General features: G+C 29.5%; 2 protein-coding genes across 4 annotated transcripts in view; both read left to right on the plus strand.

The window, feature by feature from the left end:
- The window catches only part of LOC147816935 (uncharacterized), a 266,782-nt gene that overhangs the window by 38,947 nt on the left and 200,221 nt on the right, over positions 1-27,614 (plus strand). The window lies entirely within an intron of this gene.
- LOC107443274 (coatomer subunit gamma-1-like) overlaps positions 1-27,614 on the plus strand; it is a 57,691-nt gene that overhangs the window by 24,363 nt on the left and 5,714 nt on the right. The window contains exons 3-9 of one of the 3 annotated variants that reach the window (XM_087152958.1): positions 1,913-1,989; positions 6,983-7,162; positions 9,948-10,077; positions 11,417-11,479; positions 16,227-16,282; positions 20,358-20,413; positions 25,714-25,773. In XM_087152958.1, coding sequence (XP_087009084.1) covers positions 7,160-7,162; positions 9,948-10,077; positions 11,417-11,466 — 183 coding nt within the window. In that variant the 5' untranslated portion in view covers positions 1,913-1,989; positions 6,983-7,159 and the 3' untranslated portion in view covers positions 11,467-11,479; positions 16,227-16,282; positions 20,358-20,413; positions 25,714-25,773. The remainder of the gene's footprint in view (positions 1-1,912; positions 1,990-6,982; positions 7,163-9,947; positions 10,078-11,416; positions 11,480-16,226; positions 16,283-20,357; positions 20,414-25,713; positions 25,774-27,614) is intronic. The other 2 variants (XM_087152966.1, XM_087152962.1) reach the window with 2 other exon arrangements.

Below are 27,614 nucleotides of genomic sequence, written 5' to 3' on the forward strand. Positions count from 1 at the left end.
GCTAAAAATGAATGAAATAGGCCGTTGAAATGGAAACTAAAAAGAACTTAAGTTGAAATTAGTTGTTAGGGAAGTACATTTCTTTATTAACGAATTCAGTTTTGATTTGAAGATCGCAATGGGAAGTACTAATGCAAAGTTGTGTAAGTCCATCAATAAGTTGTTTGTATTTAATTTTTCATAAGTATGTGCCTTTTCTTTTGTCAATTTACATTTAATAATTCAGTAAAGACATCCGAAATATTAAGTAAATAATGATTTAATTAATGTACCTAAATATAATTGTAGGTTTCAAAAATGTTGCAAAGTTCAAAGTCTCGGTACCCCTTTAAATCTTCCACGGAACCATAAGGTTCCGCGAAACACCATTTGGGAACAGCAACTTTGGCCCATAGAAGAAAATCGTGATCATTCCAAGAATTGTCCTCGCTCAGTATACAGACATAAGCTAGGTCGTAACAAGTTGTAGCTAATTGTTAATGTACATGGTGCGTAGCGTTTTAAAATGTGAGTAAAGGTACTTATTTTCGTTTGTTAAAAAACAAGCTCTTGAAGGTGCTTTTTTAATGGGTGTTTTTGAAAAGTGTTAAATTTTCCCTTTTCGAAAATGATTTTTTTTCCTTTTCCCTGTCGAGTTTCGCCACGTATTACGGAAAAACGTGGTTTTCACATTGTTCTATTCAACGTTTTCATAATTCATTTAACAACAATACATTACCATTGGTCCATGGCGTATAAAAGCGTCGATCCTTTTACATGTTTGATGACATACTTGCGAGTCGGCATGTGCGTCGACTGAGCTGGGTTCAGTGAGATTTTTGCTCTCTCATGTGCAACTCTGCTGCAATTTGAAAGATATTCTCAATTTCAGGCTTCATATTCCACCCTCTGAAATCGAACCGAAAAATCTCTCGATCTTTTTATGGTGGCTAATGAAATCAAGAAAAGAGTTCTCTATCAGAAACCAATTATCAAAGACTTTTCATGATCATGATAAAATAACTAGTTTGCATTTTGTTAATGTTTTTAGTGCTTAAAAAGAATTTAAAAGGTGCTTATTTTTTTGTTGAAAGATTTTACTACGCACCCTGATCTAATCAGGGCTGATTGTGCGCCGGAAAAGTTCCGGATTTTTCGCTAACAGTGATCCGGAAGTTTGCGGAGATCTAAGGTCCAGACTTTTCAAAAAATTATTGATCACAGAATTTCTGGAAAGCAAATTTTCAAAGGTGGAACTTAAAAACACAGTTTATTTGTTTGTAAGGGAGAGCCAGATACTTTATAAGCTTATATTCATGATTAATATTTATTTTTTTATCAGTAAATAGCTATTATAATTATAAACTCAAGAAAGAAAGACATATTTGTAAATTTTAATGACTTTTCCAGGTCATCATAGGTATGTTAGCTACGTGTAAATGGTATAGGTATGTGTAACTCAAGAAATTTTTTGGAATTTTGACTTGGGCTCACAATCACCCCTGTCTAATAAACAAAAGAACAATTCACACATAGACAACTGGAAATTGACATAAAAAGAAAATTTATACAAACCTGTTAGTCAGCCTGTCTTTACCTGTTTAATAGTTAATCGCATGCATGGATTGTGAGGGAAAGACAAAGCAATGCTTAAGTTTAATGATTTTTAATTCATTTTTATTGTTCAGTGTATATCTTAAAGAAATAATCAGAGAAGCCTTGCAAAAACACAGTAAAAACTTATGCCATATAAAAAAGTAGTAAAAACTTATATCTTCTATATTACTCACATGTTTCTTTTGCACCATGCGAATATTCGTTATTTTAATTAAAAGTATTGTGAACGTATTAATACATTTTTACTTAATTTTGTGATTTGTAATGCTTATTAAAACTTTGCTTATGCTTTTTGTTATCTTTTCAATTTACGCAGGACAATTTGTGGCCCTTAATTTTTGGACAGGGATGTTAGGGTGTAAATGCTGTCTAATGTGGAGTAACATAATTCTGGTAAGAAATTGTTTCTCTTGTTTCATAAATTAAGATGTCCAAGTAACTTTTATTTATCAATCATGGTTCTAAAAATATTTTAGTTTTGTTCTACTTGCAATGGAAATATTTGTTTATGATTTTTTAAAAGATTTTGGTGCCACTTGTCAACTTTTGATACGTGTTTCTTTTGCTAGCTTTCTTTTCTTCTCAAAACTGCAAACTGCAACACAAACATTTTCTCTGAAACTACTCCAATAAACTTTAATTTTGTTGAACAATTTTTTATAGTCAATAAAAAATTTCTGAAGTGATGTAACCTATAGAAAATTGCTGAAGATAATTGAATTAATATTTTGAAAAATACCCTCGCGTGCGCGTTGAATTAATGAAAAGCGTATACTAATTACTAAAAAACGGCGATCATTAATCTAGTGAGGGATCTTAAGTGTAAAAATGTGCCTCTTTATTTTAATTTTTAAAATCAACTGAAATAAAATTTGCACTAAAAAAAATCAATCAAGTTTAACCATTTGACTCAGATAGAACATCGGTTTACCTTTTATACATTTTTTCTAGCAATCTAATTACAAGTAAAAATATATTTTGGTATTTTTTAATTATAACATCAGTCTAATGGTTACTAAAAAAATCTCTTACTTTATCAGAATTATATTTGTGCTAAGAAATACAATCTAATAAAGTAGTTTAAAATTTTTTATCCTTGATATTCAAAAATTTATCAAAAATTGATTGTAAAATTATATTTCAATGATGAATAGCTGTTTCTCTTCGATCTAAATAACTGCGAAGAAATGAAAGTTTGAAAAATTGCTTGGACATTAGCCATCCGACATGTCATGCTGTATTTCATAATCATAAATTGTTGAAATGCTAAATATGATATTTTCACTCATTTTGATCTAAATTAATACAAAATTTTATGAAAAATGTGCTAAATAAAAACTCTTAAAATTGCTAAATTTTAAAGAAAGTAGTAATATGAAACACGAAACTAAGAAATAATTTATTTTTTATACTTAAACAATACAGATTTTTATTTTGTTACTAAACATTTAGTTGAATTATGATAGAAATTAAAATGTAAAGTAAGAGTATAAATCATTTCCAATGAGCAAAAATATTTTACTTTTCAAAACCGATTTTTTTTTTTAAATTTTAGCAATTATTTTGCGTGTACAAATAACAAAGTTGAAATATTTTGCACCGATGACTTTTTTAATTTTCATCAATTCTTCGATGCATAATCTGAAGTTGAAAATGGTTAAAGGATTTTAAGATCTTCATCAATGAATAATGAACGGTATTTACTTTTAGCAATGTTTATTACGAATTAGCAATAGGTAGGTGACGCATATTCATTAACTGAAATAATTAATAATGATTTTATAATAAACGCTAAAAAATTTAGCACCACAGACGCTAAATATATTTATGACCAAAAACAAGTTCAGCTGAATTCTGACCATGAAATTGAACTTAGACAAAAATTGGCCCATTGTACGAAATAATTAATGAAACTTTTGTTACCTGCCCCACCTATAAAAAGTTATTAAAAAAATATTAACTCAACTGAAAGGCCTGGATAGCTTTGTTGGTAGGGCACTGGACGCATATCCAAGAGGTCAAGAGTTCGGTCCCCACCGACCGAAGACTCCCCGTGTAGTAAACAGTGACTGATGCCCGTTAAATCTGTTGAGTCTCAAAGTCCTCCATGCTCCCATAACAAATCATATCTCTGGAGGTACTGATCCAGGAGTTTCCTTGTCTTCTGGATTGGTTCAAAATTTCAAGGATACTGAGTTGAACATTAGTAGTCGTAAACCCCAAAACTGGGTGGACTGTTCCTCGATAGTTATAAAATAAAATAACTCAATTAAAGAGAGCGGCGAAAACAGTTTCTTAATAAATTTTTTTGTTAACTAAAAATCCAAGACTTTTCAGGGGAAATTTTAAATTTAACAGCGCAGAGTTAGCCCATAACAGTAAGCCCATATTTGGCATCAAAAACTTTCATTTCAAAAACGTTAGTTTTTGTAAAAATAAAAATAAAAAATTTAAGAAAAATATTTAAAAAAATTGCTCCAAAATCTTTTATTAGCCGCCTCGCCAATAAAAAGTAATGGCCGAAACGTTACTCAAGCATCAGTTTTAATTTGGCCCCAGTTTTGCAGTACATTTGAAAAAACAACGTAGAAAGTGGCTTCGCAACTATTTTTCTTTCTATGCTATAAACGCTAAAATAGAATTTTCGAAAATTGATAAAAACAAAATTTATTTTTGAAAATATTTCGTTGCAATATGTAGCGTATCATGCGAAGATGCCAAATGTAACTCAACTTTGATTTTTTTTTTTCTTTTGCACTTCAGAGTTGGGCTAAAATTTGCCTCAATAAGAACATACACCCAGGGTTTAACATTGGGATGTCTGGATTTTTAAGTATTGGTCCTAGAAGGACTTCCATTATTGGAACAAGATTCCTTTCTATCTAGGACCAATATTAAAAAGTATGGACACCCCAATATTTAACCAACATTATAAGCCTATAAGGGACCTAGATAGAAATGCTTGAACACTTCAATCTCAGTTCAATATTGGAAGCTATTCCAAGCAGGGTATCTGCGCACCTGCAAAATCTTGAAAGTCATGGATTTCAGTATTGAACAAAATTGGTCCTGAAATGTCGTGATTTTAATTATTTTTTTAAAAAAATAATGGATTTTGGTCTCCGAAAAATCTAATTTTTAAAATGTAATCTACACCCTTCCCCCTCCAATTTCATGAAGTTCCGAATATCTAAATTTGTAACAAAATCCCCATTCATAGTTATATTTTATTAAAATATGAAATGTTTTCATCCTGTTCTTTAAAAATTATGGTGTTCTGTCAAAAAATGAAAGAAAAAACATCATTTCCAGAGCGAATTATCTTTTAAATTTGTGTGATTTCAGAATTTTTGTTATTTTTCATTTTATCAATTTAAAATTCTAACTGAAACAATCTTTAGTTGTTGCTCTTTGTGGTATTCTCTCTATTTAGCTCTTTATTCAAATTAAGTAATGTTTTTAAAAAGGAGTCATCTCGATTTACTTTTTAAAAATATTAAGAAATCTAAGATGAAAAATCATCTGCTGGAGGGTCTCTACTACTGGGGACATAACTGTAGAAAGTTTTCCTTAAACGTAATTAAATTTAATTATCATTTTAATTTATGATTTGTTAAACACGAAATCAAGAAGAAAAACTAATTTTATATTAACCTGTGAAATAAACATTAAGAAATTAAACTAAATTTAATTAGGAATAATAAAAGATTGATTTAGCATATCTTTTAAGTTTGACTCATTTATTGAAGTAATATAGTCTATTAAATGTAACAAAAAAAAACAATTTTAAATGACTTTTTACTTTACAAATAAAAATTGCACTAAAACATAAATAGGAGAACATTTTTTGAACCTGCAGTAACTGCTATTTTTATTCTCCAACCTAGTTTGTAGTTTGCACAGTCTCAGCTCATTGGTTTGACAAACTGCTGCACTCATTGACTTCTGGAAAAATAGACAGCATCTATTCTTTGGCTCCATGGTCAACCTATCAAACAGTGTTTTGCTACTGTGAGGGAGATTTGTCTTTAGTCTATTTACGAATTAAAAAGTACCAAAATAATGAGTGCCAGTTAATAAGAGTAGATCATCATGGAATAAAGTTTTTAATAACTAACCATCACATTACTGTCTAACACAACATATGTTAGGCATTGTTATTAAAGATTTAAATGTTGACAACATTAGTTCTTTTATAATGCAATTTTTTCTTTCTTCATTTTCCTGAGTTTTATGCATTTTGTTTCTTTTTCAAAGTTTTTAATGTAAATGCAATTTTTCGGTTGTAGTTTTTGTCATTATATATGCACATACATAAATGCTTGCTGGTCCTTAAAAATATATAAATATTAGGTGTATGAAAAGCATAGAATTTTTTTTGTGTGTGTGTGTGGATGGGTGTTTATGGAAATTTAGTATAAATATGGCAACATTGAGAAGCAAAATGGAGCAATGAAGACATTTATTTACATGACGCATAATTTGAAGAAGAAAAGAAATATTCAAGAATTTGTTTCATTTATGAGCATGGTAGCCAGGTTAAGATATTCCATGTACATTGAAGCATAATAATATTTATAACTTTAACATAAAATTACTTTTATAAACTTTTTCAAATGGAAAAAAACTTTGAAAAACCTTATTTAATAATTGTATATTTTGTTCTCACTGCCCCATATCTCTTGTGAAGCATAACGATATTTTCGAATTTTATTATTACCATACCTGCCAATTGTTTGCTTTACTCCTGTATTTTACGACTATCACCTGTCAACCCATATATTCTAAAATTTCTCTGTATTTTTTCAAGAAAGTTATTTTAAAAAAAATTTACCCAATAAAATATCCACTGATGACAAAAATACTTCTCTTATTCCTCACCAGATAGTGCTATTGCTAGCACTGCAGTACGTTGAGTGTTAATAGTTTAAGTATTCCTTGTAGTTAGGCTAATTGTTGGACGTTATCGTGGTTTTCCCCGCTATGTACTGCAAAGAAGGGTTAGTTCCTTCAAAAAGTTCTCCACGAAGGCAAATTTTGCCCTGTTCTTGATTGATCCAAGAGTTGCCCTGTCTTCTAGATTGGGTTCAAAATGACAAGGATACAGAGTTGAACATTAGAAGCCGTAAACCTAAAATTGGATTGGCTGTTTAACAATGGTTATAAGATAATTCATAAATAATGGTTTAAAAAATCATCTTCAGATTAAGATTTATATACATATTATTTTGCTAAATGTAAGTTCTTATATTATTTTCAATTTTGAATCTCTCTTTTTGACTTACATGATTATGCATGATGCATCAAAACTTTACTCGTAGCCTAATAAATGTCGATAGTAAAATCTCTGTTCATTGTTTTGATTGTTTATGCATTTATTTTGCAGCTGCTGTCAGTTCCTTGGCTTAGTTTGGCTCTCACTGTGAAGAGCTTCTCCCAAATATTTTAGTCCTTCTGCAGAGGAGTCTTCTTGATTGTGATGATGAAGTGAGAGACAGAGCAACCTACTATTTTAATATCTTAAATCAGAAGCAAAAAGGAATTTACTCCGAGATCATATTGAATGGTACATCTCTCTTTGTTTATTAAATTTATAAATAAAGCTTTGAAATTTATATTTATAATAGTTTAGTGAAAGTAGGTATGAAGTGATATTTTAAGAAAAGCTTAATTTTTTAGTGTAAAATCAACTATTGCAGATATGGTTTCCAAATAGAAAATACATACAGTTTCCTAATTATCGCGGGTTTCCACTTCACAGGAGAAATACAGGAAATTTTGATTTTTTTTTCTCTACAATTTTGGAAAATACAGGGAAGTTAGTTTCGTTTCGTCTCTGAAAAAATGGTGACCACTCAATGCATAATCTATGATACTCCAACTATACTAAACTGTTTCAATTACCATAGCATTATTTAAATATGTTCATTTGTTCCTTTTTTTTCTCAAAGTTTTTCCAGCAATTAAAACTAGTGTAGTTAGACTAATGTAGCTCACACAAGACCACAGTAATTGCGCTTCCTTTAAATATATTGTCTATAATGCACATGGTGCGTTGAAACAGATTAACTTGAATGCCCACAGATGGCGCTCGAACTGAACGAACATTAATGTTTTTTTCTTTTCTGTTTTAGTTTGATTTCTATAAAGGATGATCGTTTTTATGATATGTTCGTCCTCTCATTAAATTTGTTTAATTATTAGAATTCGTTTTCTTTTGAACACAAGCGACGCAGTAGCGAAGTCTGGTGAAAAGATAAAACCAGGTAAGAGAGAAAATTAGAATAATTTCTACTATACCTTTTCCATGCGTAGCGTTTTTTAGAAGTTCTTAATGGTGCTTATTTACGATTTTCGTTTTTTTAAAAGCAATTGAAACTGCTTTTTTCATGAGATAATTTTAAAAAGTGCTTAACTTTCCCTTCTCGAAGATTTTTTTTTCTTTACCATGTTGCTTTTCGCTGCGTATTATGTAAAAGCGTGGTTTTCACATTGTTCTATTCAACGTTTTCACAATTCATTCAGCCGCAATTCGTTTCGGCATGCTATTTGTCCGTAGCGTGTAATAGCACCCATCATGGTTGACATATTTGATGAAATACTTGTGGGTCGGCATGTGCGTCTACTTAACTGAATTAATTGAGATGCTCTCATGTGCAACTCCTGCTGCATTTTCTCAAGATATTCTCAATTTCAGGTGTCCACCCTCTGACGAACTGAAAAATCTCTCAATCTTTTTATGGTGGCTAATATAATCAAGAAAAGAGTTCTTTATCTGAAACTAGTTATTATGATCATGTAAAGTCTTTGAAAATTCTTTTGCATATAGTGCTTAAAAATATTTTTTGAGTGCGTAAAAAAAGTACTTTAAAGATGCTTATTTTTTGTTGGGAGATTTGGGTACGCATCCTGCAATATGCACAGGGAATTTTTTTTCTTAGATTTGAGTGGAAACCCTGGTAAAGTTTTGAAATTTTTATTAGCAATAGTTTAGAGAAAAAAGATTTGAATATACAGTGTTATATTTTGAAAAAGCATTATTTTTTCAGTTTAAAGATGGTTTCCGAAAATGGTCTCTAATGTGAACAGTTACCTACTTATGCTTTATATTGTTTCAAGCTGATGTTACGTAAATGCTGCTTTTTCACTAGCACATGAAGTACACATCTGTACAGTTTTTATTAAAAACAAGTTAATCTTAAATACAAAAGTATGGTTGAAAGCAATAGATAGGGTAAAAGTTAACTGTCGGTTCTGCCCTGTTAAATAGGTCACATTAAGGTTTCAGTTCATTTAAACTAACAATGTGTGGATTTATAGTTTAATGGTGAGGCTATCCTCTTTCAGCAGTTGTGTGTGTGGGGGGGGAGGGGTCAATTTTCAGATGGGCATTTGATTTTTATCTCTAGATTTCTGTTCTGAGATCCATTTGGTATATTTTATTCAGTTTATATAATATTTTAATTTAAATTATTTAAAAATAAATTTAAAATTCCAAAAGCAAAAAAAACTAAGTATTTAATTTGTCAAAATATATGGATTATTTTTCTTTTAAATTGTCGTTTAAAATTTTTTGATAAAATAACTGAATTTTTTTCAATTTTATAATAAATAATTTAAACTTTTACTAAATTTAATTATGAAAATGTAGACAAAAGTATGTTGGACTAGTTTTAAAAAAAAGGGAAGCTATTTATCACATAACTAGAAAATCATTCTATTAAAAATACAAAATTTATTTCGAATGCATTCTGATTATTTGAAATTCAATGGATTATAGTTAAGCAATAAATAGTCCCTTTTATCTTTTTTAAACAAGCGTGATAATATAGTTTTGTTTAGATTTTCATAATTAAGTTTAATGAGAACTTAAATTTATTATAATATTAAAAAAATTTAGTTATTAAGACATATTTATTACAACTTTTTAAAAAAAAATATAATCCTTAAGTTTTTAATTAAAAATATTGAACATCGATTCATTTTTTTTGTTCTTATAAATTTTAAGTTTTTAAAAAAATTATTTAAATTAAAAAATAACTTATAAATTGAATAAAATATTATAAAAAAATATCCACTTGCGAAATGATAGTTGATAAATTCTTTCTCCTCAGCTGGGATACAAACCCCCGACCTCTCTTGTATAACTTGAACATTTACACTACAAACCATAATGAGCTGGAAAGTTTGTTAGTTTAAGATTAACTGAAACTAAGATGAGGCATATTTTAACCTAGGGGCAGAGCTGGCTGCAAATTTTTACCCTGTCTAAGGTTTTCAACTCTGCTCTTTAAATGTTCCACATGATTACAATAGCTCCCTTTCATTTCTCATCAACGCATTTTTTTAAGGTTTGTCAATTTCTATCGTTGGTTTGGAAAAAACTTTGCATCAATACACATTTAGAACCTTCAGAATTGCCCTTCGATATCAAAAGTGTGCCCGTGGCTACTCAATCTTTGATAGAAGATAAAAAAGCAGGTAAATTTCTTTTAAATGGAATTTAAGTGTATTTATTATGTGTATGCAGGGTATCTGAGCACCTGGAAAGTCATGAGAAATCATGGAAACTCATGAAGTTCGTTACTGAACAAAATTTGTCATGAAATGTCATGATTTTATCGATTTTTTTAAAGAAAATCATGTAAAGTCATGGTTTTTGGTCACCGAAAAAATCTAATTTTTGAAATGGAATTTACCCCCACCCTTCTCCAATTTTATGGTGTTGTGAATATCTGAATTTGTAACAAAATCCCTACGAACTGTCATATTTTATTAAATTATAAAATGTTTTCATCATGTTCTTTGGAAATTATGGCATTTGAAAAAGAAAAAAAAAAGACAGATGATTGTGCTCCGGAAAAATCCATATTTTCGGATTTTTCGGTAAACGCGATCTGGAAGTTTACGGAAATCCAAGGTTCAAAATTCAAAAATTTCAAGAAATTGTTGATCACATATATGCACAAAAAAATTATGTTTTATTTAGAAATATTAGAACTCGAAATTATACTTGGCATCACTTTCATTTGTAAGTATTCTTTCCGGTAGAATAATAAATGTAATTATAGATAAAAGTAAACTTACACATAATTATTCATTTAAATTATGCTGTATATAATTTATTTATAATTTCATGTTTTGAAAATAACAATGATTTAAATATATATAAAGACGTTAATTTTTTGAAATGTGTAATTAATGATTTAATTAGAGAAATTTTCAGGATTTTTGAGTTGGGCTCACAATCACCCCTTAAAAAATGAAAGAAAAAACATAATTTCTTGAGCGAATTATCTTTTTAACTTCTGTGATTTCAGAATTCTTGTCATTATTATTTTTTTATGATATCAATTAAAAATTCTAACTGAAGCAATCCAGTTATTGACTAATTTTTTTTTATTTCGAGATGAGAGCAGAAAAATTATGAGTCTTTTCTTTTCGATGAACAAGAAAAGTATCTTTAGAATATAATTCTGCAGAAAAAAAAAAGAAAAAAATATTTGCTTTTTATATTTTTTTCAGCTATTTTATTGTTTCAACTCTTTCAATTATCTGTTTTATTAAATTTAAAATCTATAATATATGAAGATGCAGAGCATAACAGTTTTGGTTATACCTATAATTTCAAATAATGTTATTGTAATGCTTTTTTAAATTTATTGCTGCGTTTTTTTTCGGAGAAAATAGTAACTTGGTTAAGTCATGAGAAACTCTTCCAATTAGTCATGGACAGCCATGAATTTGAAAGTCTAAAATGTTGCAGATATCCTGTGTATGTAAGTATGATTATTTGATATTGTTGATTTGTCATTTTCAGATGTTCCCATCATTGGGAAGTCCAAAGATAAAGTTGCTGCTTCACGTTAAGATATTTTTGCAGGTGACGTATTTATCCTTTTCTTTATTTAGTTTAACACTATTTTTTGAAGCTCTTGCTCCAAAATCCGCAGTGCCTTAAATTTTATACTGCATGTGAAACATTCTCCGGTTAATCCGACATTTGTGCCCTTCTCCTTTATTGAATTATTATTTCCACTGCAAGTGATGCTGAAAAAGTTAGTTAATTTGTTTTTCAATAACAATTAATAATTCTGTATACAGATTGATGCTTATTTTGGCAGCCTACTGCTACGTGGGAAATAGCTGTCTAGTTTGTTTTCCAGATAAAAATTGTGTTTTTCTAGAGCGTCTGGAGTGCATGGTTTCTAAGCTCAATTTAAAGCATGTGCCAGTGCACCGGTATAGCAGCTATCATCTTTGATGCATCGGAGCTCTGATTAAGCGGCCAACATGAAAAGACGCACGCCACGTTATAAGGGTTTAACTTTTATTTGTTCTGTTTTTATTGTACTTTTTAACGGAACATTTCAGGTAACCAATTGATTTATTATGATTTTGTTTAATGTATATTGATATATAAACCTGTCATAATGGGTATATATGTTATGGACAACTTAAAACTTGAGTGTCTAATAATATCGTAATAAAAAAATGAGATTTTTGAAATCTCGTTGAAAAGTTGTAATAACTGCTTAAGAGTCATTAAGATTTACGATAACATCAGAAAAAACTCGTGAAGAAGCTATTATTTGAAATCTCGTGGAAAAGCGTAGAAATGACTATTTGAAAAAAAAATACGTCATTTTAACGATAAAGCTTACAAAGAAAGTGTAGTGAAATAAGATTATTTGAATGCGTGATTCAACTTCAGGATTAATAATATTATCACATTAAAAATTTCAAGATTTTTAAAACTTTGCGAAAATACGTTGTTATAACTGCCGAATAATCCAGAGATAATCGATGAAATCGACAGAAGTAAATCGCGTCAAAAAATGATTAATCAAATATGCGATGGATAACTGACTAGACAAAAAATCGTATTAAACGTTTCGGGATTTTAAAAAATTTAACGACATAGGTAGAGTTGTAACTGACGAAAGAAGGATCGAAACGTCACTTGGATTTACGATGTAAATTTTTTTTTTTTTAAAAAAAAGCTAGTTTAGAAATGATTACTAAAATTTAAAGTTCGTGTATCGTACTATCGTGTTAAAAATATTGGGTTTCTTTTAGCCGCGCAGAATTCCATACAATGACCACACAAAAGAGATCTAGAAATAAAATAGATTTACTATAGAATCTGTCAAAATTGAGCACGTCAAAAAGTGATAACTCAAAAAGAGCAATATTAAATTTTCAATATTTTTTAAAAAACATTTTGGAAGAAATATTTTTTGCATGCCTGCCATGTCTCCTGTATTTCATTACTGTTTCCTGCATACCCGTATATTTTCAAATTTCTCCTTATTTGGTGAAAAAAAATTTTTTTGAAAAATTGGCGATAAAATATCGGCTGGTGGAAAAATACTAATCTCATTCCTCAACAGATAGTGCTATTTCCAGTACTGCAGTATGTTGAGTGCTAATAGTTTAAGTAGTTATAAATAATGGTTTAAAAAATCTTCTTTAGTATAATATTTATATACATTTTACTTTACTAAATGTAAGTGTTTATATTCAGGGTTCTGTTTAGAAGAAATTTGGGTCCTTTAATGGACCCTTCACAAAATATCTTTTCATAAAAACAGACCTTTCACAAAATATTTTAACTTAAAAACGGACCCTTCACAAAATGATTTTTCTTTTAATCGGACCCTTCACAAATTTGTTTATCTTCATTATTATTTTGTTAATCGAATAAACCCTTTACTGGGCAGAAAACAAGAAAGATGGATGTAAACGAATTAAGTTTTGTCTTCGACAGACGATTCTTCCATTATTCGTCCGAAATTAATATTCTGCGTTCAGCAGTATAGGCTAAATACCAAAACTTTGTATGTTGCATCTCTAATTTAGAAGCAGCAATTGTTGTTTATTTTTTAAAATTTAACTTTTTTAATTATAATTTTACAGTGTTGAGCATAATCTTGTACGTCTTTACAATTTAAAAACTCCTTGAAAAAATTTTTTTTGCAATAACGGACCCTATTTGCACAAATTCATAAAAGCGGACCCTGCTTGAGAGAATGTGAGTAATTTTTTCACAATTTCACGAAAAACGGACCTTTCACAAAATGTCTGGACAGACCCCTGTTTATATTGTAAAATAAATTGTTCCTGCGTCTAATTATGCAGTGATTTCTGTCACACAAAAATTTTTTTTTCTTGTTTTTTAATTCAAAAATTATCTCAAATATTTATTTCTCCCCTTTGTTACAATTTTTCTTTTAATTTTTTTTATTCATTGCGTAGAAAACCTTTTAACTTAATAACTGGTTTCTACAATAAAGTTTATTATTACAATCATTTTATGTTATATATTTGAAAAAAGAGTTTTCAAATTTTAAAGTTTCTCATATAACAGAGAGGACAAAACTTAATGTTCCCTCAATTACACAAAATTGAGAGGTTGACCATTAAAAATTAACTCTCGGAATGTAAACAAGTGCTAATGAATCCTGGTTCAACTAGTTTAAACCAGTTCCTCCACTATTAAAGCCCACTTTTTATACAAAGTTGTGCCATTTTTATTTGTTAGTGTGTTTAGTTTACAGTTAAAAGTTTTTTAAGTGAGTAATCAATAGGGAAAAACAGCCGCGGAAAGAATCAGAGAATATGGAACTAGATTTTCAGTTTCCCTGAAATACAAATCCAGTGTAAAATAAAATTGTTGAGAGTTTCATTATTCAAAATTAAGTAGAATTCTAACTGACATGAAACTTATAAATAGATTATTGCAAATAAAACATGTAAGAGAAAAAAAGACGTTCAGAAATCCATATTACTGTTCAAATACTCTATAATCCAGATATGCAAAGGTTTCATGAACTCGAAAACTGTTAATCTCTTCTTTTAATGTTACTCAATCTTCTGGAGAATACAAAAAGCTGCATATTACAGAAAACAAATTATGGCAATCAACGCTAATAAAAAAATTGTAACTGTAAAGCGAGAAAAAAATAGAATAGTTGTCCCCAAATATCAAGTAAATTAAATGAATTGACAAAATAGAGGGGAAATAGTAAGAAGAATATACAAATACCTTACGTAATTTACATCTATATTTATTAATTATTTTGGAACAAATTATCAGCATTTGATGTTAGCTTACATAATATACTAAAAAAACTGCTATAAAAGTACTAAAGTCTACATTTATAAGAAAATTGAAATGGCAAAATAAAAAAAACGCAAGAAATAGAAAAAAATATATATCATAATTACCACTTACTGCGAAATAATAAAGATAGCGAGGAATAAAACAAAAACAATATATATACAGGTATAAAAACGATACTAACAGTGTTTTGGACAGTTAAGAATGAAGCAAAAGAGAAAGAGGAAAATAGATCGTTTTGAATTCAAAAGCAAAATTTTATTTCTCCATATTATCTAGGAAAAAATGGAGATAAGAAAATAAAATCATCAAAAATGCTCTTAAAAAATAACGCGTCGTAATAAAGACATCGTCGATAGAAATAAAAAATTTCACAAAAAGAATAACAGAAAAAAAACAGTTCTAAAAATCTCAGTTTTCCATATTACTACAATTTTGGGAAAAACTAGTCATAAAAGAAAAAAAAATATAGCAGAGACAGTTAGAAAAAACCCGCTTCATTATATAAACAGAGATAATTAAAAAATTCTAAAAAAAGAAAAAATTGAAAAAAATAATTCTTAAATTCTTAAAACAAAACTAAAAGGCGCAAATTTTAGAAAAAAGTGATGATAGAAAAAGTTTATCAAAAATAGACCTGAAAAATGCGCCTGAATAAAATCGCCCGTTAAAAACAATAATTAAGAATTCGAATAGAAAAATTGTTTTTAATTCTGAAAAAAAAACTTTATCACTGAAAATCACAGTTTTTCGTATTGCCGCAAATGGAGAGGATAAAAAAAAAAATAGTTTTCTTCATCATTAAAATCTTATTTAGTAATCTTGTGACGTTTACGAATGAGAGAATGGGTGGGAGACCGGGATTTCCTGGTTGGTAGAGACTTCCCGTGTAGTGACTGGTGCACGTTAAATCTGTCGGGTCACAAAATCCTCCATAACAAATCATACTTCTGCTGAAATAGATCAGGTTCAGGTCTGTGTGTGTATGAATGGGTTCATCCTTTAAACGTGTCTGAAGTCGCCTTCTTGCCGTAGATGGAGTCCCTGAAAAAGCTCAAAATTCGCTTGGTTTCACCCAGCATGCTTGCTGGTGTAGACAAGTGGCATTAGAAACAACAACAATATGTGGATGTAAGTTTTGGTAGCATCTTTCAGGCGTAATACTAGAAGTCGAAATCACTGATTTTGGAACACATGGCGTAAATTTGGGGGATAAGAGTAGTGTCTGGTGGCGAATGGCAGACATCTGTTTAATCGCCATATTTTTTATATATTTAGTCTCCTTGCGGCCGGTGGTGACTGATAATTCACCTCTATATTTAGAACGCTAACTTTGGTTGACAGAGATTTTAGGGAAAAATTGAACGCATATAACATTTTTGTAATAAAACATTTCTTCGAACAAATAAATAATAGTGACCACATATTCATATGTGTCGTAATTTTATTATTATTTTAAAAGGCTGATATTTTATTCATATCTAATTGATTACGTTGCGTTTTATAGGACAGGATGTTGTATTTATGATGGAGAATTGTATTGCGTGATTCGTCATAGCTCTGGTAAGCTCTTATACTCTAGTACTTCAATACATTTTCAGACCTTTCAAATCTAATAGAAGTACCTCAAGTCGGAAAGGGATTTGATCACTTTTTCAGGCAAAGTGGGAGGAAGGATATGAGAGATGTCTGATAGCAAAAAGTGAAATAAATTCAGGCTCAAATTTACTGATGTATCTAATTTACTTACGTTATGAATATTTGAAATGCATCATATATATATATATATATATATATATATATATATATATATATATATATATATATATATATATATATATATATATATATATATAAATAACGTGTAAATTTGGTTTAAAGTTACGACAAATAAGCCCTCCGACAGTTTCTACTGTCTTCAGATTTCTAACTCAGTCCTTATTTATGAGCATTGTAAACATGCGACACTAAAATCTCATTATTTTTGTTGGGATCACGAGATACTACAATGGAACAACGTTTAGAGGTTAAATTCTAATTTGTCGTTTCTAGGTCATAATTTGGCTAATTTTTTAGCCATAGTTTTTTGAAGGGAATATTAATGGAACTTTTTGTCGCATTACCAACTCTAAATATTTCCTACAACTTTTTAATTCTTAATTCAACTTTATAGTTTGTAGCACGAATGTTACCTAAAACTGTTTTTGCAAAGCTTTTTTTCTTTTAGGACGGCTAACAATGTCCTAAAGTGAGCTAAGCGTCTGATCTCGAAATTCTAACTTGTGCTTTCGTACATTTTAAGAAACTTTTATTGGCCATAACTTTTCCTGGTGGGAGGAGAGATAGCAATAAGTATTGTTAAATCATGAAATTCTTCAGTATTTTCTAAGACAATACATCATAGTTTGTTTAAGCAGATTATGCTCTAATTATTTTGTGAAGTGAACCTATGTTTTGAGGCAAGATTTCTTTCTAGATTTAAAGTTTGCAAAAAATTGTTTTAAACATATTTTTCCTAGCTTCAAGAAAGAAAATGTCAGCTGCGCCAGCAATTTCTTAATATTTTTGGATAAATTTTAAAGTTTTTATGTAATAAATTAGCTAAAACTTGTTTTGGCCATACTTTTTTCTTATTGATGGTTGGGCTAACCAAACTTTCTGTTAGGACAACTATTTCCTACAATGGATGAACATTTGAAAACATTATTCCAATTTTCTAAAGAAAAATGTACTTTATGCTCATTTTTTCTATAACCTAATTTTGGTTGATGGGATAATGAAAATTTTCGTGTTGGGATGACAATTTTGCTCAATGAGGTAATTTCTGGAGGTTAAATTGAAACTTGCTGTTTCTAGGTAAAAATTAATGTAAACTTTGCTTTAATTGTTTTTGGATGGTTACTATAATTAGCTAAATGGGCAAACATTTGAATGCGAAATTCAAGATTGGAGTTTATAAATAATAAATTAGCTGAAATTTGTTTTAGTCAAGACTGGTTTGTGGAAGAGCAAACAAAACTTTACGTTGGTCTTTTGATTTCTTTGAACGGACTAATGTTTGGGAGTATAAGTTTATACTCGTGTTTTATCGATCAAGAATCAACTAAAGCTTGTTTTGACCATACCTTTTTTGATTTGACAGTTTTGCAAAATTCAAACATTAGTCTCTATGCTATTAAATAGCTAAGATTTTCATAATTTTGATCGATGAGATAATGTTACTTTTCGTTGCTTACGTGTGTTAACAAATTTGTTTAATACGTTGAAATTCGGAGGCAAAATTCTAGCTTGAGTGTTTTTGAACATAAGTTAGCTATAACATGTTTTGCCTAGCTGGCAAACTTAGATTGTTCTAGACTTGTAGTAAAGTTGCTCATGCAACCTAATTCTAACAGTATTTGTTTTCAAACATATAAATCATACTGGCAGACGAATATTCATTATGGAAATTAACGGTACGAAATTTATTAATAATTTTTTTTTAAGTAAAAAACCATTTGAAACCTATTTTTGGGGGAGGAAGGTAATGAGCAATGCTTGTAAAAGATGCTAAATTTCCCTTCATTTTTATAAACTAACGACTTCCTACAATGAGCTAATGTTGTACCCTTGCCGCCGGGCTGACGGTTAAAGGTTTTCGTGGTTTTCTTCTCCATATAACTCAAATGTGGGTTAGTTCCATCTAAAAGTCCTTCACGGAGGCTATAGTTTGTCCCAATGCTTGACCGGTTATTGGAACTGACATGGACTATGGATTTAATGTTCAACTCCTTCTATAAATAAAATGAGCTGATGTTTAAAGGTAAAATATTAACTTATGTTTTATTATTCAAAAGTTACCTAAAACTTATTTTGGAACTTAAAGCGGGCTAACGTTAGATGTTGAAATACAAATTTGTTGTTTTTGGATCATAAATGTCATAGGTTCTTCAGTTCATAGGTTTTGTGTTAATATCCATTTGAAGATTTTATAAGCACTTTAATTTGTAATACAATAATTAATTAACGAACTTAAAATAAATTGACATTATTTTAAAAGTAAAATAAAATAATAACTGAAGTACTGTTCTCTACAGTATATTATTCGGCTTTACTAAATATTTGATTTGTACTTTAAATGCCAATAACTATTCTAAGAATTGTTATTTATCTCATAGAAATATATATATATATATATATATATATATATATATTTGATGTGGTATATTGCATAATTTGCCATAATTAAAGAATTGAAATAAGAAATTTATGAATTAAAATTTGAATTGTCAGTAAAAATTGAAGAAAAATTAAAATTTTATGTGCAAGTAAGAATATTGTTTAAACTCTATAACATTGGTATACATTACAAATTAAGAAAACACACTTCATAAATTAAATACTTGCTTATTAAATTAATAGATTTATAGAACTGTTAATAGAATGTCTTATTTTCAACCAGAAGCTTGATAAATTTATTAAATTACAATTATTTATACGTTTAGCATTTAATAAGGAAAGAACTTGGGACAATTAAGTAATAAGTAACGCTTTATTTTTTTTTTCAAATATGATATTTTTGCTGTTCCTGCTAACTGCTTCGAAAGATACTTTCAACATGTTTCCCACAGTTCTATACAATGACAATAAATATCGAATATATCCTTTTACCTACACAGAAAACGGCAACCTTACAACGAGAGAAAAACCATGAAAACTTACATGATTAGCCCATTGATAAAGGGATTTTAACCCGTGACCCATTTACAATGATCATCTTATACTTAACTGTCTGGTCGGGGCAAGCCGGGACCCACACAGACCAGTCATTGAACACATTATTGGGAAGGTAATTTTTTTTCTGCTTCGTCAACGTGATTCCTAATTGATAATTTTATTTTATATTGTCATTTCATACCGTCATTGACAATATTTTGGATTTACGACTTCCAGTGTTCAACTACGTAACTTTGAACCCAATCCAGAAGACAAGAAAACTCTCATAGAGAACTCTTTGATGGAACTAACTCTCGTTTGCGTAAGATGGAGAGGAAGACCACGAGAACCTCCCACTGTTAGCCTGACCGCAAGAGGACTCAAACGCATGATCCCTCTACTACTGAGGATATTACACGTCAGTAGCTGTTTGTGCTAGTGGACTGTGGTCATTGGAATGCGTTTGACTAATTATCCCACTCAAACGTTACTAATTAATTTCGTGTATAATTAATTGCTCGTTACTATGAGGTTATAATTTTTTAACTGAAAAGAGTACAAGAGTTTGTTCTTCAAAAAAAAAAAAAAAGATTAATGTGTTCTAATTCAGAAATTGATCTTAATCGGCTTTCGAAAATAAAAAAAAAAAACCGTATTCCAAATTTTTTACAAAAATTGAAGTATTTAGGACGTTCTCGTTCTTTATATATTCCTTTTAGGCTATATTGAGAAAATAAACAAATTTAATTTTGAACCTTAATGTAAGTATAAATTGCATTTTCTAATTCGTTTCTAAATAACGTGGTTCAAGAAAATATTTAGCTACATTAAATAATAATTAGGAGACCGAAATATGGTCTTTTCAATGTGATACTAAATCAAGTAAGGTTAAATGTATAAATAAGGTTAATTCAAATCTTATTGATTACTTTCCATTTTATAGGACAGGATGTTGTCTTTATGATGGAAAATAGTATTGTGTGATTCATCATAGCTCTGGTAAGACTTCAAAAGATTTTCAGACCGTTCAAATATAACAAAAGCAAGTCGGAAAGACATTTGCTAAATTTTTTTTTGCAAAATGTGAGGAAAGTTATGCGTGATAACAGAAATTGAAATAAATTCTAGCTCAAATTTACTTATATATCTTAATTTAATTATATTGTGAATATATAAAACGCATCTTTTATATAAATAACGTTTGAATTTGACTTAAAGTTACGACAAATAAGCCCTCCGATAATTTGGCTCCTACAATCTCCTAATTTCTAATTCAGTCCCTAGTTATGAGCATTGTTAACATACGACACTGAAATCCCATTATTTTTACTCATGGTCACGAGCTACTAAAATGGACTTAGGTATAGAGGTCAATTTCTAATTTGTTGTTTCTAGGTCATAATTTAGCTAAAACTTTTTTTATCATACTTTTTGGTGGGAATATTAAGGAAATTTTTGTTGGATTACTAACACTAAATATTTCTTACAACTCTTGGAATTCAATCTCTTAGTTTCTAGGACGAAAGTTGCCTAAAATTTGTTTTTCAAAATTTTTTTCTCTTAGCGATTTCTTAAAATGAGCTAAGCGTTTGGTCGCGAAATTCAAACTTGTGGTTTCGCACATTTTGAGAAACTTGTATTGACACCTTTTGTTAAAGTAGCGTATGCTCTAACATTTTTATGAAGTGAGCCTATGAAGAGGATCAAAATTGCGATGGCATGTCTTCGGATCATTCTCAGGGATGTTTCCCAGACCGTCGCCAATAGCCCATTATGCAGCTCTAGTGCAGCGTTAAATAAGTACCTACCTTGTTTTTGGATTATTCCTATAATTTTCTATAATGGGAAAACATTTGAGCATGAAATTCAAGATTGAAGTTTCTAAATAATAAATTGGCTGAAATTTGTTTTAGTTAAAACTTATTTTGCAGATGTTTTTGTAATTGTTGTTTTTATAATTTTGTCGCTAACAAATATTTACGTTAATGTTATGATTTCGATGAAGGGACAAATGCGTAGAGGTGAAATTTCAACGCGTAGGATTGATCAGGAATCAGTTAAAGCATGTTTTGACCATAACTTTTTTATTTGATAATTTTGCAAAATTCAAGTTTTAGTTTCTATGCTATAAAATATCTAAAGTTTTCCTTATTTTGTTGGATGAGATTACGTTACTTTTTGGTGCTAACGTGTGTTAACGAATTTGTACAATGCGCTGACATTTGGAGGCAAAATTCTAGCTTGTGATTTTTAGAACATAAGTTAGCTATAACTTGTTTTGCTTAGCTGACAAACTTAGGTTATCGTAGACTTGTCATTAAAGTGCTCATGTAATCTAATTCTTACAGTATTTGTTTTCAAACATATAAATTATACCAGTAGACGAATATTAATTATGCAAATCAACGGTACTAAATTTATTAATCATTTTTTTATTTAAAATCCTTTTGAAATAATAATTACTTCATATGAAATCTAATTGTTTCCCATACATTTTACAAAATAGATTGTTTTTATGATGAGATTAAGTTACTAAATAGAATTGATCGGTATTTTGTAAGACCGATAGTTTTATTAAGAATTTCAACTTCATGCTACATCAATTTTTATCTTTTTACAAATATAACGAAAACTTCTAAATTTATTTTTTCTGACAAAGAGGGAGGAAGATAACGAGCAATGCTTATGGAAGATATAAAATTTCCCCTCGTTTTTACAGACTAACGACTTAGTGCAATGAGCTAATGTTATACACTTGCCGCCGGGCTGACCATTGGAGGTTTTCGTGGTTTTCTTCTCCATGTAACGCAAATGTTGGCTAATTCCATCAAAAATTTCTTCACTAAGACTAATTTGTCCCAATGCTTGATCGGATATTGTAGCTAAGACTGGTAGTGAATTCAGTGTTCAACGCCAGGCTTTGATATAAATTGAGCTAATGTTTGAAGGTAAAATATTAACTTATGCTTTATAGGACAAAAGTTATCTAAAACTTATTTTGACAAGAACCATTTTGTCACTTATCGTGGGCTGACGTTTGACGATAAAATACAAATTTGTTGTTTTATGTTTAAGTGGTATAGGTTCTTGTCTAGTTTATAGGTTTTGTGTTTTTTTTTTTTTTTTTTGCGAAAAAGAATAGCTAAAGAACTGTCCCCTATTATATATTATACCACTAAACCAAATATTCGATTTGTACATTGGATACCGAAAACTATCCTAACAATTTTATCCTTCTTAGAAAAATATATATATAGTTGATTCTGTAGATTGCGTGATTGCCATTGTTTAAAAATTGAAATATGAAATGTAAGATAAAAAATTTTCTTTAAAAATCTGTAGAATTTTATCTAAAGGTAAAATTATTTTTAAACTCCTTAACATTGGTATACATTACAAATGAGAAAAATAGTCTTCATATATTAAATATTTGCTTATTAAGACCTGTTAATAGAATGTCACTATATTTTAAACCACAAGGTTGATAAATTTATTAAATTACCAGTATTTATATGTTTATCATTTTATAAAGAAAAGATTTGGGATAATATAGCAACAAGTTACACTTTATTTTTTCCAAATGTGACATTTCTGCATCAAACTGTTCCTATTAATTGTTTGCGAAGATTCTTTCAACATATTTCCCGAAGTTCCATTTAATGACAACAAATATCGAATATATCTTTTCACCTACACAGAAAACCGCAAACGTTACATCGCGAGAAAAACCATGAAAACCTTTTGTGATTAGCCCAACGATAAAGTGATTTAACACATAAACCCATTTACAGGGATGATATTTTTTTTAAAATTTCTGGTATGTGGAAGCCGGGAGTAGAACCCATATAAACCAGTCATCGAACCCAAGAAACCAAGAGGAAATTCTTTTTTTTTTTTTCTGAGCCAACGTGACTCCTTTTACAATTTTATTTTATAACCATCGTTGTACAATCGACCCACTGTTGGACTTGCGAACTAACTCATGATCCGTCTGCCACTGCGGATACTTTACGTCAGCACTGTGATCGATGCGAGCTAGGTGCGGAATTCGAATCGACTAGCCATCACCGGGATTCGAACCTTGTTCACCTCATTGGAAGGCCAGCACTCTATCCTCTGAACCATCACGGCATTAAAACTATGTCTTACATATTGCCTTTAAATATACCAACTGTGCGATTTTCCTATTAATTTTTTAGTAGTAACATATTTAAACACGCCGTGAATAACTGGAACTGTGAGTAACAATTAAGTATAAAACTATACTTCACAAGAGCTTAAAGTTGAGGAAAAGCCAACATGAAATATAATTAATTGATTAGATCTTAGGGTCCTAATCAGCCACTTAGCAAAGCAAACATTTTCAACGCCCTTTAAAAAAGAAGTATTTGAATTCTTTTTTGCAAATTGTTTACTAGATTTGATATGATATTTTTTTTATACTGTTAAGTGTTATTAACTAATTATCTCACATAAACATTAATTTCGTGGCTAATTGTTCCTTACTATAAGGCTATAAATTTTTAACAAAAAATTGCACAACAGTTTGTTTTTCAAAAAAAGATAAAAGCGTTGAAATTCAGAAGTAAATCCTATTCGGTTGCGAAGAAATATTTACAAAAGTTGAAGTATTTGGGACGTTTTCGTTTTGTAAATTTTACTCTAAGGCCATATTGAGAAGACAAATTTTAGCTTGATCATTAATTTTTTTTCTCCAATGCTCACCTTGATAATGGCCTAGGTCATACAGGCACCTGGCAGATTTGTTGGCTACTCTTTCATGGGTACCTTATTAGGTGGGCCAACGTTGCTCCTTCAGTAAGGACCGATAGTACAGAGAAGGAAAGAACTTCCATGCCTTGTCCGTGATTCGAACCCATAACCTCTCTGATGCAACGGTAATTCCCTAACTCTTACACAGGCCGGTCGGCGCTTGAACTTTAAATAACGCAAATAAAAATTGCAATTTCTAATTCTTTTCAAAATAACGTGGTTCTAGAAAATAAACCTACTTTAAGTAATAAAAAGCTACTTTAAGTAATAATTACGCTCAATGTGATGTCGAAGTCATAAACTCGGCTAATACGGTGAAATGCAGGAATTTTAAACTTTTTCAATTTTTTTTTTTAAATGATTCCGTCTTTGAAATGTTTGATACCTTCTTTTTTCATGATATAAATCGTTAGGATAAAATAAGTACAAAAGCAACTAAAAATTTATCATGGAAAATAATATTTGGAGAATAATATCTCCATAATGAACCATCTTTAGAAATAAAAAAGAAAATATTTTGATTTACTCGTATATGGAGACATATACAAATAAAGTATTGTTTTTTTTTCTCAATTTTTGGCACCCCTTTCTCTCCCCCCTCACTCCTAGTCAGAAAAATCAAGCAAATCTTATCCTATGATTACGTAAGAAAGTAACAACACACCACCTGGATCTAACTTTGAGTTTTCCTGAAGTAATATAATTTTAGCTAAAAACATTAGGTAGGGTATTTCAATTGATTTTATAAAAGTTTGGGAAGAATATTCTTTAGAAATATTTCCTGATTTTCCTGAAATGGTTATAAATGGTAACATAAAAGTGATTTGTGTCCAACTTTTTCCTTATTCGTACTGAACTTCTGTTTTAAATGTGATGTAATTTTAATTGTAATTTTCCCTGAATCATTGTTCTACTTTTTATATTTTTTTTAATTTTTAAAAATGATGTGATTTAAATGCCTTACGTAGGCGTTGCTCGTTTCCCGCGTGCTATTTGTCACAAAAAAGAAAGTAAATCACAAATCTACATCCCTCTTATGTCATAAAGTTTGAAAGGTCCCTATGAAGCCGGGATGAGTCAGGGGATAGAGCGTTCGCCTTTCAGTGAGATGAACCGGGGTTCGATCCCGGCGATGACTGGTCGATACGAATTCCGCATCCCGCTTGCACCGACCACTGTGATGACGTGATATATCCTCAGTGGTAGACAGATCGTGGGTTAGATTCCCCTTGCCGTCTAGCTAACCGTGGGAGGTTCTTGTGTTCTTCCTCTCCATATAACGCAAATGGGGGTTTGTTCCATCAGAGTCTTCCAACAAGGCAAATTTCTCCCAATACTTGATCCAGGAGTTTCCTTGTCTTCTGGATTGGGTTCGAAATTACGAGGCTATGGAATTGAACATTTGTATTCGTAAACCCAAAAATTGAATCGGCTGTTCAACGACGGTTATAAAATAAAATAGAAAGGTTTCTATAGTGTTGCATAAATATTTATATAATTTTAACCAATGTGTCGTGTTTATTCAGGTTTTGAACACTATATGGTATACAAATCCATCAAAAAGTCGATGTCTTAAATTATTAAAAGTAAGTTCATGCAAAATATAATCTTCTAATTAACCGGCATTTACATAAGTTTTCAAAAAAATAAAAAGAATACGCAATAAAGATATATATTAATAGCGAACATAATTTCGTATACATAAAAGAAATTACATTTAAGACTTGCCACATATCTGGTTTATTGATTATCTGATATATTGACGACATAAAAAAACTGTATTTTTAGTCAAGAAAATGTATGAGGCTTTCTAATTATGTTAAAACCATTTTTTAAAAAAACAAGAAATTTCATAACGGAAAAATGCCACGATATAAGCAGATTAAAATAATTATTTTTTCTGCTGAAAGCATTTAATATCTTGACGTAGACTTAAGAAAAATATGTTAAAAAACTTTAATCAATGAATTATAAGTAACAATTGTAACTTTAGCGTCGTGATAGGGAATAAGGTTTTCTAATAATGATAATAAAACCATTTCGTGATTCATCCCCTGTAGTATTAAATAATTTAAGTTTTATTGAAATGTCTCGATAAAAAATTGCACATTCTCCAATTAAAATAAAGCTGTTTCTAAATAAATTGCAATGCAGCGAATAATAAAATTAATTGAACTTAATACTATCATAATTGACCTAAAATGCGATAAAAAAATAAAGATAAAATCTTGTTTATAAATAAGCAGAAGTCATTTTGTCGTATCTTCGAATATGGGTTAATTTTGCGTGAAAAATGATCAATGAATTTCAGATGCAAATGTCTTACTACATCGTCTAAATAATAAATGATGCGTAATCAAAGTATGAAGTTAAGCGTACAATTAAATAAAGAATAAAATTTAATATTAAGCGCTAAATAAATATTGCATACAATAAATGCATAAAACATAAAGTAAAGCGAAAATATAAGGTGTAAAATATTTAATGAAGTAAAAAGAAAGCTTAATATGAAGTAATACTTAATACATTGAGTAGCAATTGTAACAGAGAATAAAGAATAGTAAAGTTTGAAGTATCAGGGAAATTTAAAGCGTAATATATGAAGTATAAGATAAAGTGTTACGTAAAGAGTGAGATATAAAGTGAAGCAAAAAATAAATTTAAAAAAGAGTCACGCGTAAGTAACTGAAAGCGCAAAATATGAAAGTAAAGCTTAAAGTAAAAATCTGAAAGAATAAAAAGGGAAATACAGAAAAAAAAGTAAAGCATAGTAGAAAGTATATCGTAAAGTAATGTGTATAACATAAGGAAACTCGTAAAACGAATAAAGTGTAAACTCAAGTAAAGCGTGTAATATGTAGTAAAAGTGTAAAATAACGCGTTAAATATAAAACAAAATAGAGAATAATATAAAGCAGAAGATATAAAAAAAACTGCAATGCGTAAAAAATGAAATAAAGTAAATATTGAACTATAAAGCAAAGCGAAAGGTAGAAAGTATATTATATTTTTGAAATATAATAAAAAGAAAAGTGTAAAGTAAAGAAGACACTAAAATATAATATAGTAAAAAGTACAGCTTAGTTTAAAACAAAGTATTAAGTAAAACAAAATGTGGTATATAAATTAAATCATAAAATGTAAAGTAAAGAAAACAGCTAGTAAAGTAAAGCGTAAAGTAAAAAGCGGAAAGCATAATGTGAAAATTGTGTACACTAAAATGTAAGCGTAGAGTTAAATGTAAAGTAAGATGCGTGTCAGGTAGAAAGTATAGTTAACGATAGAGTATAAATTATAGTGTAAATTAAAGTATAATGTAAGACTAAGTTTTGACTAGTCTAGTCTAATTTTGACTGAAACTAATGTAAGACCAAGATTAAACCAAGTTTAAAATTACGTGTAAAATATAAAGTTCAAAGTAAAGAGT

The sequence above is a fragment of the Parasteatoda tepidariorum genome, chromosome 1 (assembly GCF_982258835.1).
Source record: "Parasteatoda tepidariorum strain Cologne lab strain chromosome 1, Ptep-v5.0, whole genome shotgun sequence".
Classification (NCBI taxonomy): Eukaryota; Metazoa; Arthropoda; class Arachnida; order Araneae; family Theridiidae; genus Parasteatoda; species Parasteatoda tepidariorum.